Source organism: Rutilus rutilus (genome assembly GCF_951802725.1).
Source record: "Rutilus rutilus genome assembly, chromosome: 13".
Lineage (NCBI taxonomy): Eukaryota > Metazoa > Chordata > Actinopteri > Cypriniformes > Leuciscidae > Rutilus > Rutilus rutilus.
Genome location: NC_140218.1, coordinates 20,443,789 through 20,462,210, shown reverse-complemented (window position 1 = coordinate 20,462,210; position 18,422 = coordinate 20,443,789). Strand labels below are relative to the sequence as shown.

The 18,422-nt window shown below is 36.7% G+C and overlaps 1 protein-coding gene across 3 annotated transcripts; it reads right to left on the bottom strand.

The window, feature by feature from the left end:
• Nucleotides 1-1,233: 1,233 nt before the first annotated feature.
• Nucleotides 1,234-18,401, bottom strand: atp13a2 (ATPase cation transporting 13A2). 3 transcript variants are annotated; one of them, XM_084428027.1, is made up of 29 exons: nucleotides 18,234-18,401; nucleotides 15,937-16,034; nucleotides 15,680-15,847; nucleotides 15,468-15,526; nucleotides 15,013-15,082; nucleotides 14,853-14,932; nucleotides 14,654-14,731; nucleotides 14,499-14,568; nucleotides 14,191-14,325; nucleotides 14,020-14,086; nucleotides 13,782-13,913; nucleotides 13,511-13,672; nucleotides 12,743-12,853; nucleotides 12,588-12,634; nucleotides 10,798-10,986; nucleotides 7,841-8,047; nucleotides 7,349-7,456; nucleotides 6,826-6,982; nucleotides 6,578-6,689; nucleotides 5,691-5,815; nucleotides 5,278-5,462; nucleotides 5,069-5,161; nucleotides 4,870-4,949; nucleotides 4,519-4,671; nucleotides 3,743-3,839; nucleotides 3,432-3,655; nucleotides 3,185-3,336; nucleotides 2,583-2,755; nucleotides 1,234-2,496 (listed from the first exon to the last, which is right to left on the bottom strand). In XM_084428027.1, the coding sequence occupies exons 1-29, from the start codon at nucleotides 18,250-18,252 to the stop codon at nucleotides 2,329-2,331; spliced, it is 3,519 nt and encodes a 1,172-aa protein (XP_084284153.1). In that variant the 5' UTR covers nucleotides 18,253-18,401; the 3' UTR covers nucleotides 1,234-2,328. The 3 variants fall into 3 exon arrangements, with proteins under 3 accessions (XP_084284153.1, XP_084284154.1, XP_084284155.1); XM_084428028.1 differs by lacking the exon at nucleotides 18,234-18,401 and adding an exon at nucleotides 17,151-17,346; XM_084428029.1 differs by lacking the exon at nucleotides 18,234-18,401 and adding an exon at nucleotides 16,493-16,526.
• Nucleotides 18,402-18,422: the final 21 nt, after the last annotated feature.

The window sequence follows — 18,422 nt, the reverse complement described above, 5'->3', positions numbered from 1 at the left end:
ATTTGACAGATGCCAGATGTTCTAATCGTGATAACTGATCTCTGGCTAATTTGGCTCTTCAAACAAATTTGCAGATTTTATTAAAATATCTATATTACTGTGTTCATTGGAAAGGGCCGATAAATCGATACGCCAAGTCATGATCAGCAATGCAGCGGAGAGTAATATTTCAAATAATTAAAAAAGGAAACAGCCAAGCAGGCAAAGATATAAAAGTTCTGATAGATTCCAAATTATTTCCATTTACGCATTTGGCAGACGCTTTTATCCAAAGCGACTTCCATTGCATTTCAAGGTACACATTTTACATTCTTATCAGTTCTTGCTTTCCCTGGGAATCGAACCCTTGACCTTGGCGTTGCAAGCGCCAACGCTCTACTGTTTGAGCTACACCAAAGAGCATTTTGCATGATTTCTAGTATTTGTACAGGATTTTAACATTTTTACAGTGTCAAGAGTAGCCTAGGGTAATTAGAAATTAATTTAATTTTAAACATGAAGTGGATAAAGCTTCTTAAGGGTCAATAACATAATTTTATGTGCATAAGTTAAAAGTTACCTGCATCTCCTGCACAGCACCAAGCCACCGGTATAATAGTGGTCGCAGGCTGTTTGTAATGTAAGGCTTCCTATTACAGATGATACAACATTATAATTATTTTCAACTAATTTGAAAATGATGTATATAAAAACATTTTCATTTATATTTTTAATTATTGTCCCTGGTTCAATAGGGTGCTCTTGTAAGAAAGTAGCAATGTCTGGGACAGACTTATTCATTTAAAAAAACGCAGTCAAATCATTGTTCAAGTGAAATAAGCTGCTTATAGACTTATTGCTATGACAGCAACTCCAGGATGAGCATCGAAGAGCCTAACAATCCTGGATCATGTCAAATTATCAACAGTAAAATCCTGATAACTGAAAAATCCACGTATAAAGAATGGTTTCCCCTTACATGTTTTTTTTTTTTTATTAAAATGTAGCCTAATAACTGGACCCCTGATGAAAGCATCAGATTTCTTTATGGTGACATATGGTGGATGTCTCCAATAATTTAATTTGCTTAAAGTCCGCCCCCTTTCTTAGCATGCTTCCACCCAATCAACAATGGCTGGATTAAACCAAGTTCCTGCCCTATTTTAAAAAATATATTTCATATTTCACTAAGAAATAAAGTAGGCAGCATGTATGCGTTACTTTTCCAATACGACAACTTGAAGCAAACTTGAATGCTTTGGTAGAACTTTTATGGTCCAAAAAAAAAAAGAAAAAAAAAGCATATGGGTTTACAACAACATGTTCAATATTTTGGATTAATGTTAGTAACCAAATCAATCAGTTCTCAAGGCAATATGCCCCTCTTTTCTATATAAACTGTTAATTTGCATGTATAAACTGTTAAATATGTTTCCACCCCTTTTCTAAATCATTCAGCACACCTTCAAAAGACTTAAAGCTACAATATGTAAAAATTTTCGCCGCTAGGGGTCGCTAACCTCTTAAAATAACAAAGGCGGATGTTGTTGACGCTAGAGATGCGCGGTTGGCGGTTATAGCCGCGGATAAACCGCGGATTGGGCGGATGACGTGACGAAAAATAATATTTTAATTAAATTCAGGCGGGTGGCGGGCGGTTGAACCAATCAAATGAAAAATATATGTATGCACAAATCAACGGATGGCGGGCGGGTGCGGTTTTGAAAATTGGTCAAAAACGTTGGTGCGGCTGGATGACGGACGGATGATGATTTTTGTGATGCGGTTGCGGATGAAATAATAGCCCATCCGCGTCCATGTTTGAGCTAAACAACAACAGCGTGAGCGAGCCGCTAGACGTAACGCAGTTGTCCACGTCTGTCGCCATGGTTACTATGGCAGTACGAGCGGAAACCAGGGATAAAGCGGATATTACGTCATTGACAGGCGACAAGTGAACATGGACGAGCCATTATTTAAACTTGCAATTACTCTGAAATTAAAAATCTTTGGGAACTTTTGGGATATCGTAAGTACACAACTGCAGGAAATATATCACACTGTGCAAGTGATTTTTGCATATTTTATTACACAAATCTTACATATTGTAGCTTTAAAAGTTTTTAATTGTTCATTTATGTGTTATATTATAAGAAATACCATGACTAACAGGGATCTTTACTTCACTCTTGTTACTGTATGATAAGTTTTGTGCCATATATAATAGGCAGACAAGGACGGCATCTGGTAGCCATACCTCACTAGTGCACTGAGAGGTGCTATCAGATCTTTGGCAACACTGGATATGTGCATTGGGAGATTTGAAATGCTAAAGCGGGAGGGTAGGTGTTAGCTAACACCGATGACGGTGCACTGTGGTGGGAACAAGGTCTGGTTCAGGGGCGGCCATGAGGGTGTTTCTGCAAGCTGGACGTCTAGACGTTTGAACTGCTTTTTGGACTCGCGTTTTCCCCTGAGGTTGCGAAGGCAGTTCAGGGCACCTTGGTCAATAAGAATCTGTAAAGAGAAATAACTTAACTGCAATTACTGATATGGGTTTCAAGTTCCAGATGCCATGTGGTCATACATGTATTTGTCTGTACCTCAATCAAGTAGCATATAAAGAGGTTGAGTGCGGCTACGGCCACCAGCAGTAGTTTATATCTCATATCAGTGATGTCATAGAGCTCCAGCACACGATGGATGATGGTTTGACGGAAAAGCACCAGCCAGCTCATTAGAGCAAAAAAGAGCAGCAGTGCGACTAGGAACAAAACTAAGAAGAGGAGGAAAAAAAACATTAAAAATAACTAAACATAGACTACATCTACACTGAGCATATCCTTTAATAATGTCTACAAATTATTCAATGGTTATCGGGAGTGGGCAATTGAGAATTATTACTTATTCTAGAATTCTTGATTACTGTGAAATCTAACTTGCATGATGAGGGGAAACACATTTACATCCATAAGCAAAAAAAAAAATACATTTAATTAAACACAAACCCCAACGTGAATCTACAAACTGCTCAAATTATCTGGATTCAGTCAAACATTTTTTTAAACAAATTGTGATTTGTTTACTCCATTATTTTATATTGATGATAAAAGATTATCGATAAATGGGTTTACAGTGCATTTTCTGTCAAACAAGCCTATGTTTGCTGTGTTAAACAGGTCTAGGGTCAGGTTAAAATTCTCACCATTGTAAAACAGTGGTTTTTTGTAAGGATATCCTTTAGTTATCACAATAGACATGATGATATACTGGAACCCCGATAAGGCAAATATACTTGTGTTCTCCATGTTGGGCAGGTTTGCTGCCCCTGTCCTAGTGGAATTTAGAGGCACATACCTGCAAACAGTCGCATAGTTATAACGCAACAGCTATGAGGGTACAAGGATTTTTAACGTTACCTAAAAACTAGGTCACTTAGGTCAGTTGCTTACCAGTCTTGTGAGACAGTGATAAGTAGGGCAGACACTTGAGCAACGATCAGCAGCACAGTGTGAACCAGTAAACTAGCCAGGACTGGCAGAGATAGAAGACTGGCAGCTGGTCGCTGGGGGTGGATCTCATCGCTGGGACCTCCCCGTCCCATCACTATGGCCAAAACTGTCACCAAAACTAAATCAAAGAAGAGGAACTGAAAATCTCCCAAGTTTGTTTTCTCCTACAATAGATAAAAGAAATCATCAACTTGATTGTTAAAATGCCCAAATTACTTCATTGTATATTTGGATATTGATTTCATGCTCACAGTGTAGAGAATAAGAACAGAGGCAAACTGAATCAGACTGTACAAGGCCATGTACTTAAAAAGACCGAACGATGTCACCAGTGAACACCTGCCTTCCCTGTTTTCAAACAAATTAGACATTAGATTTAGTTTTATAACAATACACATCATAATTGTAGTTTATTAAAATTAATTGTTATTTATATTTATTTATTATTGTACATTATAACAGTGTATATGTGTGTGTGTGTGTGTGTGTGTGTGTGTGTGTGTGTGTGTGTGTGTATATATATATATATATATATATATATATATATATATATATATATATATATATATATATATATATATATATATATATATATCAAATATTCAATAAACAATTATTATTATCAAATATTTGAATTAATAAAGTTCATAAATAGTAATTATTATTATTAATAATAAATATAAATGCATTATTATACATATTATCATATATTGATATTATAATTTAAGTCAAAAATACACAATTCAATAAATACTACTACTAAAACTACTACAAAAAATATTATTATTAAAAACAAACATGATTAATATTACTTTAATTAATAGAAATAACTGTTGTAATAAAAGCAATTAATGTATTAATAATAATAATAATAATAACAACAACAAATAAATATAAATACACATAAATAAAACAAATTATATATTGATGTTATAATAACTTAAGTCAAGAATACAATATTATTCATACAATTTCTGGCTAAAAAGCCAGGTAATAATGTACACATTATGGTAAAAGTGTTATTTACTTGATGAGTAAAGGCACACAGCTAATGTTATCAGACTTGGATGTGAAAGGAGACGCCACAGAGGCCTCAGCCTCAGACAATGACACACCGACATCTGCAGCCCTCAAGGCTCCACAGTCATTGGCTCCATCCCCACACATGCCCACCCTGTAACTGCACACGAGTCAGGAGATATGGCCGTTATATTCAGTGTTACAAACCCCTGCTGACAAATTAGACAATATTACTGTATTCATTGTTGATTTATCACTGATGTTGTATACTTCTACATTTTTTACAGATCATTTCCAAGCAATGCTCACTACTGCTCTTTATTTCCATTTGACCACACATTTCAAATACTGAACTCACTTGAGATTCTGCAGTGCTTTTACTAGCTGGGTTTTCTGGTCTGGGGTCATGCGGGCGTACACTGTACCCCTTATCAGAATCTGTAACAGAAACAATGAGCACTGTCAGTTTCCAGAAAATCCATTTGAAAAGTATGGTGCCCACATCACCAGTCTAAAACTGGAATGAATCAATACTCGTAAAACTTAATCTAAGTCACCTTGGGTAGATATTCAGGGAAATGATCACAAAGTGCTGCAAAGGACACTCCATTAATAGCCAAATGATAGCCGGCGCTGTTCTGGTAGAGACCCTTAGGGTACAGGAAGAGGAAATATTTCTCAATTAATAAAAACTCTGTATAAGACATTACTACATGATATGTCAATGGTAACACCTATAAAGCACTTAATAGGTCAAAGAGCAAACCTGTACTGGATTATCAATAGTCTCATGAGTATTAACGGTGGCTACTGCACCATCTCCTTGATGAAACTGCAGCGAGGCCATTGAACTGGCAGTAGGGGGCGATGCATGAACGAAAATAACCTTCTCATGTGACAGCACCATTCCACACGCACGTGCTACATTCACAGCAGTGAGAATATTGTCACCTGACAGAACAGAAAAAAACAATGTGACAAATCACTTTCACTTCCCTGTGTCTATAAAGCTGAGAGAGAGAGAGAGAGAGAGAGAGAGAGAGAGAGAGAGAGAGAGAGAGAGAGAGAGAGAGAGAGAGAGAGAGAGAGAGAGCCAATGTTTAGTGTCAATTTAACGATCATAAAGCAAATCATGGTTATAAACATTCAGTATAAGGGTTTTGTTATTTTTGGACATACCTGTAACCATAACAGGCCGTAATTGTGCCAGTTTAAGAGTGCAAATGACTTCAGCACTCTCTGGCTTTACTTGGTTCTTCATTACCAACAGACCCAGGAAGTTCATGTCTTTCTCCACCTCCACCCTACAAGCAAACATTTATCAAGAACTGATGCTAATCAGGGCCCGATGTTAAGCTTTTCTAGATACAGTGTGTCAGAGAGAAACAAAGATGCTTTACTTGTTTGAAAGGTAAATTCGCTTGTCCCAAAACATTTTAAAAAATAAAGCTTCCGTATATATTATTATAAAATGAGACGAGGCAGCAGGAATGTAAAGCATGCATCTGTCTCTCTCTAAATATCTATTATATTTTATAAATAGAATTTAAGTATGCAATAATAATTCAATTCACTACAGTTTAAATGCTTGGGATCAGTAGGATGTTTTTAAAAGAAATGAATACTTTTATCCAGCAAGGATTCATTAAATTAATAAAAAGTTACAGCAAATACATTTATAATGTTACCAAAGAGTTCTATTTCAAATAAATGCTGTTCTTTTTAACTTTCTCATCAAAGAATCCAGTTTTTTTTTTTAAGCAGAACAACAGTTTTCAACATTGATAATAAGAAATGTTTCTTGAACAGCAAATCAGCATATCAGAATGATTTCTGAAGGATCATGTGACACTGAAGACTGGAGTAATGATTGCATTACAGGAATAAATGATATCTTCAAATATATTAAAATAGAAAACTGTCATTTTAATTTGTTAATGTTCTTACTGTATTTTCAAATAAATGCAGCCTTTGTGGCCATAAGAGACGTCTTAAAAATTTTTTTTTTTAAATCTTACCGACCCCAAACCTATAAACTGTAGTGTTTATAAAACAAAACAGCTGACCTTTCAACAGTGGCTAGGTCAGTCTCCTTATTGAGGTGCTTGTAGGCAAATCCAAGGACCCTGAAGCCCTGGCTCGCGTACTCCCGGAGAGTGGGTGAAAAATGAGAAGGCACTGTCACAAGGAGAGCACAAAGACAGAACAAAACTGAGCACAAAAATAAATAGGTAGGTAGCGTTTCATATACTCCGGCTTGCTCTTCTCAAGGTGATATAAGAATCAGGACAAGTTTTAAGAGTCAGGCCCTCACCACTTTCACTGATGCAGAAGCTTGCCACCATCTCAGGTGCTCCTTTAAGGAATGCGACAGGAGAAGCTCCATCTGGCCCAACGCTCACCACGCTCATCCTTTGCAAAGAAGAGGAAAATGGGAATCTCCGCACAATTGCAACTGGTTGACTGACCGACTGAAAAACACATAAAAGGATAGGTAAATTAGGATTAAAACATTATAAAAAAGGCTTTTTTCTTTTCTCAATTTTTTGTTTTAAAGAGCCAGAAATAGACATTCTGTGACCATTTCCTCATGCACATGTCATTCCAAACCTGTATGCCTCTCTTTCTTCTGTGAAACAAAAGATATTTTAAGAACATTGGGGTCCAAACAACACTGAAACCCATTGACTTTCACTGTATGGACAAAAACAGTTTCAAAGTATATTCTTTCATGTTGCACAAAAAGAGAGAAAGTCATACAGGTTAGGAACGACATGAGGGTGAGTAAATGATTTTCATTTCTGATTGAAACATCCTTTTCATTCATATCAACTTACATTTCCTTCTGACAGGAGCTCAGGTCCAGGAGGTCTCATCACTGCTAGTACTCTGTATATCCCAAATTCAGAATCATGTCCCATCTCACTCTCTGGCTCAGTCAGTTCCTGTCATTTTGCATGCAAGATGACATGAGAAGTATGAATCTGTTTTGTTTAATCAGTTTTATGGCAACTTTGATATGTAAAAGGATTAAAGAAATGAGATGCAAATTACTGAAATCGGCTCACAGCTCTCATTATGTCGTTCCAAGCGTTCACAAAAGAAGATATTCTGAAGAATGTTGGTAGCTAAAAGGTTTTGGTGCCCATTGACTTTCAATGTATGAACAAGAAGAAATTTTTCAGAATATCTTCTTTTGTGTTCCACAGAAGAAAGCAAGTTATTCAAGTTTGGATCGAAATGAGGATGAATAAATGTTGAAAGAATTTTCATTTCTGGGTAAACTATCCCTTTAAGAACATGAAGCACTGTGAGAAACCAGTCATTACCCATCCAGTGGATTCAATCATTTTGAGCTCTAGTGGGTCTCCAAGTGCTTGACCCCCCAGCAAAGCTACAGAATGGCAGGAGGCAAGTGCATAGAGCATCATTCCAGCAGGGAGAAAGAGAGGGTCAGGGATCATCTCGCCAAATACCCCTCCACTCGCTTCCATGACGCCCCACACATCCAGACCCTCCTCTGTCAGAGTGCCAGTCTGAAACAAACACATAGAAACTGACAGTTGTCGTCACAACTCACAATAGCTAAGTTTCTATACAGTTGTAAATTTAACTTGTGCACATAACTGGAATATCGCATAAAACATTTGCGAATAAAGCAGCGTTTCCATCCCATGTGTTCAAGAGAGAAAAATCACTTCCAGGGAAACTGGCGCAAATTATCTGTAATAAAAATGGAAGCCACTGCTCTTTTTACCTCCATCATAAACTACTTGCGTCTCAGAGCGCGAAGACGAAACGCAATGTCAAGTTATCATGCGTTCAGATGCTAGTGTTTGGGAATGCAATCGTGTGAGATGTTTCTGGGAGGTCATTACAAAATGATCCTGAAGATAGACTTTGGCTCAGACATTTCAGAATGATCAAACCAATATTTGAGATGCTGTTCAATGATATTGGTCCGCTGGTTAGTCCAGTTATCCAATCACATCCACTGTTGAGGCGAAGTCACGTGAGGGTCAAGGGATTTATTCGGTAAATGGGTTTCACTCGTAGTTTATGCGCATGTCTTATCGGATAAAAATATGTAACCGCCTCAATTGAGCGTGCAATTTTTTATGCGCAAATTTAGAATTTATGCACATCTTGGCGTTTCTACCCGGTGCTTTTTTAATGTGATATTTCGAAAATGTGGATAAAAATGGGTGGATGGAAATATAGCTAGTGAAAATTATACACCACTCTCTTTTACTAGCTTAACTTTAAAATGCCATAGAAAACTGTAAGATCAATGAGAACACTTTTATATAAACATTCATTAACACAAAAATATGCATACAGGATGTTAGACTGCAGCATCACTTCAGACAGGATCTTGATATTTAGCAAGGCAGCAGCAGAGATCTTATCAGTCATTGCTAACCCTCTTTTGCATAATGCTGCCACTAATAAACCCAATTTCTTTGCTTTGAAAGCACATGATGCATGTAAGATGGCAATGAAAAATGAATGCTTAATAATAATAATAAAGGGCTAGGGCTAACTTAGAATAAACCGGTAAAAATCTTTCTTTTAGCCTCACTACATCCAAGGGGACTTTTTTTTTTTTTGGTGGGTGGGAAGAGGTTGGACATTTATTTTTGACTGTCCTTGGAAAAGTATTTTACATTTTTTTATAATGTATTTCACCCCCCAAATATATGAAGCCAACCATGTGAGTAGTTTATTTTAAAACATTTAAAGGGATACTCCACTTTTTTCGGAAATATGCTCATTTTACATCTCCCCCAGAGTTAAACAGTTGAGTTTTACCGTTTTAGAATCCATTCAGCCGAACTCCGGGTCTGACGGTACCACTTTTAGCATAGCTTAGCACAGATCATTGATTCTGATGAGTCCAGTAGCATTTCTTTCAGAATGACCAAAGAGTTTCAATATTTTTCCTATTTAAAACTTGACTCTTCTGTAGTTAAACCGTGTACTAAGATCGACGGGAAATGAAAAGTTGCGATTTTCTAAGCCTATATGACTAGGAACTACTCTCATTCAGGCGTAATAATCAAGGAACTGTGCGGCTGTACCATGAGTGCAGCAGGCGTAATGATATGACGCAGCGCCTGAAAATAGGTCTAATAGGTTAGACAAACTTAGTCCCGGTCACGTTGGAAGCAGTTACCGAGCTGGGGACTATTTTCAGGCGCTGCGTCATATCATTACGCCTGCTGCACCCATGGTACAGCCACACAGTTCCTTGATTATTACGCTGGAATGAGAGTAGTTCCTAGCCATATAGGCTTAGAAAATCGCAACTTTTCATTTTCCGTCGATCTTAGTACACGGTTTAACTACAGAAGAGTCAAGTTTTAAATAGGAAAAATATTGAAACTCTTTGGTCATTTTGAAAGAAATGCTACTGGACTCATCAGAATCAATGATCTGTGCTAAGCTATGCTAAAAGTGGTACCGTCAGACCCGGAGTTCGGCTGAATGGATTCTAAAACGGTAAAACTCAACTGTTTAACTCTGGGGGAGTTGTAAAATGAGCTTATTTCCGAAAAAAGTGGAGTATCCCTTTAAAGTTATTTAAAATGATTTGTTTGTTATGAAGAATTGCTTAAACATTGAAACACTATTATGCACTGTGAAATGGATAATATATATACACAATCAATTATTGAATAATTTTATTGACCCACAAAAATATGAATCATACGTCCAAGAGAAAAAATGTGTTAATTTAGTCTAAAACTTATTTGTATGTTTAAAGTTTAAAATGATTTCTATGTTATGGGGAAACAATATGAAATGGATATGGATGGAGTTACTGTAGAAAGACAATATTTATAAATATAATTAATTTATAAACACCCACACACAAATATTTGCAATACATATAATACATGATATTATTATTATAAGTAATATGATAATAATAATATTGTCAATAAACTTATCTATGTTAGCTAGATTATGTGTAAAAGGAACACTCCTATAGTCAACAGATCTGACATGGGGAGTTAAGGAAAGAAGTTCTCTATTGGTCTAATCCAGGGCACTGATGATGTAATCATTACACAAACAAAACACCTTCACTGAGTAATGAAACAAAATGTATTTGAACAGCCTGAAGCTCAGTCTTTAAAAGCCAAATATTAGATTAAGCAAATTCTTGAACTACAGTGGCATGAATATACCTGAGTTGAACATCTACAAGGTGATTCATCACTCATCAGGACACCATTTTAAGGATTTCCCTAAAGCATTGTGTGAAACCTTGATCACTTACCTTATCAAAACAGAAAAGTGATACCTTTCCACAGATATTAATACGAGGTGGGCTTATGCAGAACACCCCATGCCGCTTCAGGCGATTCTGGGCGTAGATAGCGGCTGTAGTTAGAGCAGCAGGAAGAGCAGGTGGAACTATTATTGTCACAATATCCAGAGACCGGATAAGTAATTCGTTCCAGGGAGTCTGATGACACAAGAAGTGAATACGCAAGAGGAATTAAATCTGAAGTATAATTATTTGTAGATAAAATGCAATTTAGGAAGAAATAATTTAAAACCAAATAAAGTGCAACCCCCACCCCCTTTTTCAGCAGCACAGGTTCTACAAATATTTTTTCCATTCATGTTTCCCATAGGGATTTAAAAAAAAATCTTTATTAAAGAGTTATATGCCATGAACCAAGCCAATCAGCTACGAGGTGAAAAACAAAACTACAAAGTTCAGTTTGAAGCAAAAACGTTTTTGAAAACAAAAGTACATGACTGTATAGTTAACGGCTTTACTGAGGGAAAGAACTACAATGTTCATGAAGCACTGCAAAACTACTAATTTACAAATGTTGAGATATAGATAATATATATATATACATACATACATACATACATACATACATACATACACACACACACACACACACACACACACAAAAAGAGTGTATTGCAAAATATGCATATATATACACAAGTATTTTGAGTGTAGAGATCTACTCCATTGTGTCATTCGCTTCATGGGAGTGGGCGGAGCTAAAGAGCTATTTTGGCCAGGGGGGCAGGGATTTGTATTATTTTGAAGGTACCCCCGGGCGCCGCCATTGGCTAGCGGAACCCCACCTGCAGTTAGCATCCCATTGACTCTCATTCATTTTGGCGTCACTTTGACAGCGAATAACTTCACATCTGAGGCGTTTAAAGACTCCATTTGTCCATTATTTATTTCTAAAGAAACACGAAAATGTATAAAAGGCTCCATTACCTTGTAGCTTACGTTATGGCCCCGTAGAAGCAGTTTTTGTAAAAGAAGGCTAACGATTGCGTCATAGCCACGCGACTCTCTGTCGCACAGTAGGAAATTACCGTATGGACAGGAGTAGAAGCTCGCGGGCAATCGGGAGGACGTCGAGGCAAAATGACAAAGCAATTAATCAGAACACCTACAAAAAGTTTCTCCTGCTCCAAGATCATGGACAGCTCATACTCACGCTCTCCGTCTCTGCGAGTTTCGGAAGGTAATGATTCAGATTGATCTTGGCACAGCTACTAGAAGACAGACGGTTTGCTCACGTCACATCTACGTCGTCGAGCTCAGTTTGAGTCTGCGCAGTACGCTGGACCCCCAGGAAGAGTTTCTAATTGGCTTCACTTTGTCTCCGTTGAATCCAATGGGGTCGCTGTGTCCATTTCTTTTACTGTCTATGATTTTGGCACGTATTGCTTTTTTCGACTCTCTGATTGGTGTAATTGTCTGTACAGCATCATAGATAATTTAGTTTTCACCAGGAATTCTGCTGTTCAACACAATCATTTTAAAAATAAGCTAAATAATGCAGGTTTATGGCTTCAACAAAAGCAAAAACCATTGATTAACAACTTTGTAGCTCTGCAGTATTTAAAGGCTTATCATTCAAAAATAAATTTCTCTATGGAGAAAATTTACTTCCGGAACCCGACGTTTGCGCTCGATTACTGTAATGCTAAAAAATCTTGACTAACAGAGGGGAAAAAAACGAAGTATTAAAGAAAGAAGTATAAGATATGGCCCCTCCAATGTAAATATGAAATACTTACTTTGCTCCTTGACAGTATCACAATGCTATAAATAGTGCCGACCAACGCTGAAACACAGATATTCACATTGATAAAGGCCCATATTCTGCATTATAAAACATAAACAAACGCCATTATATCACATGCATAAGAGCCTACCAAGTAAACCAACTTACCCATAAGTGCTAGAAACAGTAGGAACTTCATAGCATCCTTGTAGAAGCGAAAGTCTAATGGTTGAGGGTAGAGGATAGAACTAATAAGGTCCCCTTTGGCAGTAAAAAACCCTGATGAACAGAATCAAAAGAGGTTTTCATGAGAAAACAACAAAAGGAGGTAAACTTGAAAGTCATTTTATGGCTTCTCTGCCTTGTAGCTAATAGCAAGTGTATTGTAGACTGTAGAGTATTTAATATAAATCAATCAGACATTTTTCTGTGCATACAGGCAGTCGTAATTTACATGTTTAGGGTAATTTACATGTTAAGTTGAAAACAGTTGTGCTGCTTAATATGTCTGTGGAACCCAAAATATTATTTTTTTCAGGATTCTTTGATGACCAGAAAGTTCAAAAGAGCAGCTTTTATTTGAAATGGCAAAAAAACTGATAACATTGCAAAAGAAAAAAACACTTTTGGCAATTTAATGTGTCCTTGCTGGATAAAAGTATTAATTAATATATAATAAAAACACACACACACACACACACACACACACACACACACACACACCTATACATACATACATACACACACACACACACATACATACATACATACACACACACATATACATATACATATATATAATATATATATATATATATATATATATATATATATATATATATATAATTAATATATATGTAAAAACATCTTACACACCCCAAACATTTGAGCGGCGGTGTATAATAGAACAAAATTATGTATTGCTTTATAAATCACCTGTGTGTGTTACAACAGCAATGGCCCCATTCCCAGCAGGACCGCCTCCTTTAGCCTGGATGAGCTGTGTGCCACAAAACAAAGTGTGTCTGCGTTCAGATTCTGGACTGTATGTGGCTCCAGAAGTAGACAATGGCGTCTTCATCACTGGTATGCTCTCACCTGTCAGTTGGTAAAGCGGCAGTAGTGAGAACGAAAGAACGGAAAAGCCTCTAAATGCATGTAGATTTAGTGCAATACACAATTTCAAAGGCCGTTTGCATTCTCTCACCAGTCAGCATGCTTTCGTTCACCATGCACTCCCCAGCCAGCAGGGCGGCGTCGCATGGCAGCAGCAAACCCTCAGCTGGAATCAAAATACAGTCACCTGGAACCAGCTCCTCAGAGTTTACACACTCTTCCTCTGAAAAGACACACAAACAAACATGCTTTCACAAAGAACAAGCCAACATTGTGAAGAACATCACTTTGCTGGCTGCATATTATAAACGTTTGGTAAGCAATGTCACCTCCGGTGTCCCTGCGCACAGTAATGTCCACTACCAAACGGGCCATGCGGTGGAGAGTGGTGCTTTGCTGCAGAGACATAAAACGACATATTATTATTAACAACTTAGTTATTATATGAATTCACAGCAAAACAAAAGAGCTCAAAAGTAGTATAAATAATGTTTGCATACCTTACGAATCTGATAAAGGGACACAGCGATGGAAATTAAGGATATGATGAAGATACAAGCAGCATAATAATAGTATCTGTCTGACATCCACAGGATGATGCTGAACACCTGAAATACGTAGAACGGATTGAGCACCTGAAAATAGAAAAATAGAAGGAGAGCGGATCAATATATAAATCTTTCACAAAGTATTTAATATATAAATTCAGGGTATGGCACTATTTAATCACTAAATAGTGTCCGTAATAGCAAAATAATCCTTTTACAGCGTATTTAAAATACAAAAAGTAGGGGAAAAAAAGGTCTACCTCCTCAAAGAGAAGTTCCAAGTAAGACTTCACAGGTACATCAATGATATTGGCCCCAAAAATTTGTTTTCTGTAGGACAGAGTGAAAAAAAAAACTGGTTTTGTTTGGCATGCATTATATTCACATGTCATATAGCAATTGAAAGGGTACAGACCTTGTGCTTTGGTCTGCTCGACTCAGTCCTTGCTGTCGGCCATGCAGGTCAGCGCAGGTCCAGCCTTCATTGAGGATACTACAGAAAGATTTACAACCACACAATTTCAGCTTTATAATCATATAACCATGTAGAGGCTTCAGAGAAAACTATATAACTATATATATATATATATATATATATATATATCAGACAGTACCTTGCTTTGCAAAAGGCTCCTTTCCTGGCAATCCATATGTAGCGCATGCCCTCAAACACATAGTATCTAAGCATGGTTTTCTAGATGAAAGCAAAACATGATATGATCAAGCAGATGGACCTGACATGTACATAACACCCTCTATTTTGACTGATGTTACCTTTTCACTGTGCAGCTGCACGGTGTCTCTCCATTCATTCTCATCCGCCTCTCCTCCTGCAAACTCCAAACTGAAAGAGATCAACATAAAATAGAGTTAAATGGCTTTATAAACAAACATTATAGAGTATTTCTGAATATGTTTTTAATATAATAAATAAATACATACAGTAAAAAACTTTACTATTTAAATTATATATAATTTTTCCCACATTACAGCAATGACAATGTAGGCCAGAAAGTGCTTAATTGTTATGAAAATAATGTCACAAATTGTGAAATTTAATATATATTTCGGTTTATATATAGATGTATATAAATATGAAGGTTTACACCTTTTTAAAAAAGCAAAGAATGGCTTTACACAAGTAGCTGGTTCCTTTTTGAAAGAAACTTATAAAACACATAAATAGAAAAAAGGAGAAGGAGGAGTAATAAATGTACTGTGGGTCTTACCTGTCTGCCTCAATTTCCTCTTTAACCACGTCTACAACAAACTGCTGTCCATATCTGTCCTATCATAATCAAAAAATAAATAAATAAATACCCTTCCTTATAATGGAAAATTGTGATTTAATGTACACTCGTCTCCCATTTGTCAATATTTTACCAACCAGTATTTCAATTTTCAGTAAAGCAGACAGTCTGCATATGGAGACAGACAATACCTTTAATAGTAAAACATCCGCCATTGAAATGGGACAGGACTTGCACCGGGCCAGGATGCCGAGACGAGGGCGCCAGTTGAAGAGCACTAGCAGCAGGCCTACAGAACATACCGCCCCAATGCGGCACAACCACACCTTCCAGCACACCCATCTGTACCCCTGAACATCCTGAGAAACAAATCACATTACATTTGATTATAAAATTAATAAAGTTCTAGAATAGCAAGAAACGCATTTGTGTTTCCCCAACATCGTACCATATGTGAGACGGTGCTGAGGTCCTTGGGTCTTGGATCCTTTATGAGGGGTTCTGTGTCTGGGGAGGACGCATCATCCAGCCCCGGACAACAGCTTCCTAAAAGACAAGATCCGTAAGTGGTCCTGTTGAGCAGCAGCTCTTAAAGTTCACTAAGACATTAGTGCAAACACAACATATAACATTTCCAGTGTACACTCCCTTTTTGTAAACACAAGAATACACTCTGGCATTTAATTATGATGTCAATAGGGTACGACATTTTTTGTAATATTAAAATCAACATGAAAAAAATAAAATAAAAATGGAATATTGCAGTAATTATTATAAATTATTTATCTGTGCACATCTTTTTTTTTATTATTCATGTGCCCTTGTATTCTTTAATCAAAATTATAGAAAAAATTATAAAATGGCTTATTTTTTCATCAGTTTTGAAGGTTTGTAAAGATGTATTTTAAAAAGGTTAAGCCTGAGAAGCTTGTGAGCCTGGAGTATTTCCAGGTCAAGGAGGATTGTAAAAGGGAAGAATCAAACTGAAAACTTCTTCTTTTTACTTTTCAGGTCATGTGCTTTGCTTGCTTGCTTTAAGTTTCTTTCTGCACAAACAAAAATAGCTGACTTTCACTTTACAGCCTAAATGCTTCCTTCAAACAAAAGTGAGAAACAGCTAAACTTAATAATGAGCAACTTTTTTTTAGCATCCCAAGATTTAATGGTAGCCAATCTACATCAGTATAATTTTGACACTCATATGCTGACATCCTTATAGAAAATATTAATAAAAGAGGGCTGGAAGATATTAATAAGAAAATAAGTATTTTACCAGCCGAAACTGGGAAATACAACGGACACAAAATAAAATAAATATACTGAGCTATTTAGTGCTATTTTAAGAGGCTTTTTATGATACAGAGCTTGAAATACAGGTTCTGCCACCTCAGTAGAGTAGAGGAGGTGGAATATCCAGCAGTCAATGTGTTAGAGAAACATGATGCCCAGGCCCATTTCAACGAGTTATTTCACAAGTTCAAATCAACTGACTTTGATTCAGCATAACGACAATATGCCTAATTATTGTTTCCGTCAGTTCTAACAATTGAAATGAATACCATTTAAAACCATATGGTATATACATGCTGAAGAACTACGGTTGTATTTTTCAAGAAAGGCACACACACACACACACACACACACAAAAAAAAAAGCTCTTACCACCCTTTGGTCTTTTCTCTGATGCAAGTTCCTAACAAAAACATTCACCACGAGATTTGTCTATGACATTACAGTTTCTACTTGATGAAATATCCACAACATTACAGTAAACCTGAAAGTGAGATAGGTAATGCTCCCGTTCAGGTAAGGTAGGGTAACTTAAGCCAACTCGACAGATCCGCCTACTTCCCTCTGTGAGCCGGTGAGCTTTTATATGAACTGGTTTGTTTTTGTTTGGTCACGCGTAATGCAAGTCCGACTCACTTCCACGAATCGGTTCTTTCAAACTGGTCGTAACAAGAATCGGTTCAAATCGACTAATTTACTTTTCATGTCATGACATAATTACATCACCTCATTCCGACGTAGTTTAAAAACCGTTTCAATCAAGCCGCATATTGATATTTATTAGGTTTAAAGTTTCGAATAATTTGTTTAGAGTTCGAAAAAAGTATTTGTTTAGTTCAGTTTTTGCAACCATGATTCAATCCATGAAAACAAATTACTTTAGAACCTAAACAATGCATTTACATTAAACATATTTAACTCAGCTGACAAAGTTTTTGCACGTTTAATAACGTGTTTGAAAAACATAGTGTAATGAAAACCAACTTTTGATTCAATGATTCATCGGTGAATCGTTCCGAGCGGTTCTCGCACAAAACAGATGGTTTGCTGAGCCGTTCGATCGATTCATTGAAAAGATCCGACTCACAGAACAACAATCCTAGAGTATCCTCAGCCGCCACATCAGGAAAACTCAGATTATGGTTATTTTAAAAAATCCCAATGAATCTAACCTTCTGATGTCATACATTGACCAAAATACAAAAACTGATAGATGAAAACAGATACAATGACAGCTTAAGATATTTTCAGAAGCAGCTACATGTTCTGCTCTGATGACATTGAACAACTGAACAAATGTCGGATATGCAGTTTTATTCACATATCATACGAATTAAGTAAATACACAAATTCTTTATAAAATTTCAGCCAAGACGACTTCACGGGATCAAGGGACAGTGACTTATTTAGTGATATTTAATTAAATATTGACATGCACAGGCGACTTGCACTTACCCATATCTGGTGAATCCATATCTAAAACGTGAGTGCTAAAGCACACACTTTAACTCGAGGGTCATTATATCATTACACGACTGCAGAAACTAACAGTTTCTGCTTCAAGTGTCAGTTTTATGAACGTGACGCCATAGCCCTTCTTCTTTCGCGTTCTTTTGTCAACTCACCCATTGAACACCGCCACCT